This window comes from Miscanthus floridulus, chromosome 4 (genome assembly GCF_019320115.1).
Source record: "Miscanthus floridulus cultivar M001 chromosome 4, ASM1932011v1, whole genome shotgun sequence".
In the NCBI taxonomy this organism is placed as follows: Eukaryota; Viridiplantae; Streptophyta; class Magnoliopsida; order Poales; family Poaceae; genus Miscanthus; species Miscanthus floridulus.
The window spans coordinates 13,404,049-13,407,860 of record NC_089583.1 but is presented as its reverse complement, the minus strand read 5'-3'; the positions used below and the strand labels follow the sequence as shown (position 1 = coordinate 13,407,860).

General features: G+C 45.9%; 1 protein-coding gene across 1 annotated transcript; it reads right to left on the bottom strand.

Annotated features, from left to right (window-relative positions):
• Window positions 1-236: 236 nt before the first annotated feature.
• Window positions 237-2,762, bottom strand: LOC136549453 (heat stress transcription factor A-2b-like). The gene is made up of 2 exons (XM_066540733.1): window positions 1,790-2,762; window positions 237-358 (listed from the first exon to the last, which is right to left on the bottom strand). The coding sequence occupies exons 1-2, from the start codon at window positions 2,114-2,116 to the stop codon at window positions 332-334; spliced, it is 354 nt and encodes a 117-aa protein (XP_066396830.1). The 5' UTR covers window positions 2,117-2,762; the 3' UTR covers window positions 237-331.
• Between the last annotated feature and the right edge of the window lie 1,050 nt (window positions 2,763-3,812).

Sequence of the window (3,812 nt, the reverse complement as noted above, 5' to 3'; positions counted from 1 at the left end):
ATGCTAAAAAAATTTCAACACGATGAATAGTACCATTTTCGTTTTATTTGACAAATATTGTCTAATCGTGGATCAACTAGGCTCAAAAGATTCATCTCGTGATTTCCAACTAAACTGTGTAATTAGTTATTTTTTTTACCTACATTTAATACTTCATGCAAGCGGCTAAAAATTGATGTGATGAAAAAAAAGTGAAAAAACTTAGAATTTTAGTGGCATCTAAACAAGCCGTCCGTCGACATCATTTGCAGCGTCAATAATGCACTCGCTGTCCAAAGTCCTAGTCCTGACATCCAGTTGTCGGTCAATGCACTCGGTTAGCATGCAAGTCTCATGTTCCCTTGTAGATGAATGCTTGCTGAAAACACAACAGGGCCTTGTTTAGATTGAAGTTTTTTCACTCTCTCTTCATTACATCAAATTTTTAGATATATACATAGAGTATTAAATATAGATAAAAAAATAACTAATTACACAGTTTGATTGTAAATTACGAGACGAATCTTTTGAGCCTAGTTAGGCCATGATTGAACAATAATTGTTAAATACAAATGAAAGTGCTACAGTGTCAAATACTGATTCCTAACCTCAATCTAAACAAGGCCCAGTAATATTTTCTGAAATGTCAACAAGATTATCTTCTTCATTTCCTTCCTTCAAGACTGTCTCCAACGAGGAACCCGTATGGACACATAAACCCAAAATGGATAACAAGATACTTAAAATCAGTTTCCAACAGAGTACCTATACAGGAGATCTATTTTAGGCAATCCAAATATGGGCATCCTCTCTTCTGGAAACCCATTTGCAGAAATGATTCTCTATTGGGTCTTGTCGTTGGAGAAGATGTCGAATATGTATTTAACCTTTTATCTGTAGCGCTACCCAAAGAACGAGTGTGTCTTGTATTTTAGGTGATGTTGTTGAAGATAGCCTAAAGACAACATGAGCAGATGTGGCAAACCACGTTCCTCGTATTAAATAATATCATCTTGTCTGGGGTTTCTATGTACTTGTACACAAAGACGTAGTACTATGCAACTGTAGTATTTACTTGCATCATACATTCATACCTGAATACGCTGTAAGTTAAACTTGCCTGTTTAATTAATTATCTATATGTTGTTCTGAAGTGACCGGATATGCTATAGGGAGCAGAATGTTGGCCTACAAAGATTTGACATGTTCAACAACTGATTGTTGCATAAATACGTACATTGCGATGGATTTATAGTCACACAAGAATGGACCGAGTTCGAAACGATGATATACGTGATCGCCTAGAGGCTAGAGGTAGCACTAATTGAAGAAATAATTGTCCAACATCGGTTGAGGTGGTTTGGCCATGTTCAAAGGAGACCTCCAGAATGAGAAGAGGTAGAGGAAGACCGAAATTGACATGGGAGAGACAATAAGAAGATATTTGAAAGCTTGGGATATACGTAGAGATCTATATTTGAATAGGAGTATTTTGGAAGCAGCTATTGAAGTGTCTGAAGCATAACTTGAGGCTCTCGGTGGGTTTCAACTCTAGTCTACCCTACTTGCTTGGGACTTAATGTTCCGAAGTACAAATGTGATTAACACCAAAAATAAGAGATGAGATTCCCACAACTCAAGCAGAGTACTTAAATAGTGCATAGCAAGCTTCAATGCCTACATATGTCGTTTCATTGCCGCAATTGGATTACACCAACTACTTGCAAAAACAGTCATTCGACGCTGTTAACACCCAAGCATCACGAACCATGCCAGGCTGAATCGTAATGGGGGGAAAAGAAGCGCTTACATAGGTGTTGAGCTGCCGGACGAAGCTGGAGAAGTTGTTGTGCTTGAAGAGCCTGGGCAGCAGCACGGTGGCGAAGGCGTGCAGATCCCACACCACGAAGTTGTTGGTGGCGCTCCACGACACGATCGGGTCGGTGGCCGGGTCGTCAACCATGTCATACGTCTTGGTGAGGAACGGCGGCGGCCCAGGGTCATGCAGACCCTCCATCGGCCTCGGCGCCGCGGCGACGGCAGCGGACGGCCCGTCCCCGGCATCCTCCGTGCCTGCCAGCAAATCTCCTCCCTCCCCATGGCTCTCCACCTTCACTGGGTTCAGCATTGGGTCCATAGCCAGACTCTACTCTCCTAAGTTCCTAACCGAGAATCGATACTGGAATCTCTACTCTGTCTGACGCCGGAATAGAATGGTGCGTTGGACAATATCAGTAAAACTCCCCTGTAAACCAAGAGCAATGACAAGGAGCTGCCCCACAAGGCCACACAGGAGTACAGGACACACACGCGGGCGCGCATCCAGCACGGGGATGGGGAACAGGATAAGGTATTATCCTGGCAAGAACGCCTCACCATCCACCTGCAGCTCTGCAAGTACAGGTAGAAAGCAGCCGACAAACTGGGGGGCCAGAACACCACGCCAGGGGCGGAGAGGAAATCAAAGCCGCTCGCCGGGTGCCTGAAACGACGAACACAGCCAGAAGTTGAGCTTCCGCCGGCCGAACCCAGAAGCCGGGAGGAGAGATTTGAGCGGGAAAGGCTGGAGCTTTTGGGACCTCACCAGGACGGGAGCTTTCCTGTCGCCCGGAGCCGCGGCGGGGGTGGCGAGCGGGCACGAGCGCGGGAAGAGGGTAGGTAGCCCGGTAGTAACTGTGGCTCTGGGATGGTGGGTGGGGGTAGGGTATGGATTTGGCTATTTCGGGAAAGGAAGGTTCTGGAAGGCGAGGGGACGAGGGGATGGGGCCGTTGAAGCGACGGGGGTCGGGGACCGGAAGTGGAGAGCGGTGGGACAGAGACGGAGGAGGAGAGGGTCGCGGTCGCGGCCTCGCTGGCGGCGCTGGGCGGTGGAGTGAGGGAGGGCCGGGCACGTGGCTCGGTTGAGGTGGGCCTGGGCCGCAGATGGGCCGACGAGGACAGGTGTCGGCGCGCCCGTGCCGTTGGGGTTGGGAAGCTGCTTACGTACGCACGAGGGTGTGTGTTACTGGCGCCGTCTAGGTCCAGTCTTCAAAAAGTCAAGCGTTTGATCGTCAACTTTATAATGTGCCTGTACAGTAAAGCAATATTAGCATGTTCCCATGAACTATTTTTCAGCCAACGAAAAATATTTTTCTCTCCCAACAAATCAGCATAAGCATCAGTATAAGCTAAATTTTAGCATAACGAGTAGGATGATTGTATATTTGGATGTACAATTGCTTAACATGATAAACCTTCCCTTAAAATTTGATACTAGGAGGACATTTGAACATAAACATGCATGCACTGACCCTAGGAAACATGTAATGTCCCTATGTACCCTATAAACGATTGGAGTACATTTGTTATCTTCAGGGCCGTCTCAATAATTTTGTGGGCTCTTAGACAAGAAAGCAGTTAGGGTCTAGCAAACTATTTTTTTTTAGAACTTCTTTGTCACGGCTTCATCAGAATTGGAAGCGGCAGTAAGCTAAGTCCTAATCGCTAGACTTGCCAAAGTGTACGAGCCTTCTTTTTAAAATTAAAGAGTTGACATTCACAACGCACGCACACTCACCCTATGAACACACATATATAAACCTTACTCCTATAAATACCTTCGAAGGACTGAGCTGACAGATCACGAGATTTAGACGTCACCACAGACGCCTCGCTGTCGACGTGGACATTACCTACCACTAAAAGCATAGCATCATTAAATCCTAGAATAAATCAAGAACATGGGAGCACTCATGCCAAGTCGAGTACTTAAACCCTGATGAGCAGGTTCCACCACAAGAAACCCAATCAGCTGATCTATGATCCATTCGCGTGTACAAGCCTTTAAATTTCAT

Excerpts from the sequence above, each read along its gene's own strand:
- LOC136549453 (XM_066540733.1), bottom strand. The coding sequence starts at position 2,116 with ATGGACCCAATGCTGAACCCAGTGAAGGTGGAGAGCCATGGGGAGGGA. Across the intron at positions 359-1,789 it reads TCCGGCAGCTCAACACCTAT|CAAGCATTCATCTACAAGGG; the intron begins GTAAGCGCTTCT and ends TTGTGTTTTCAG.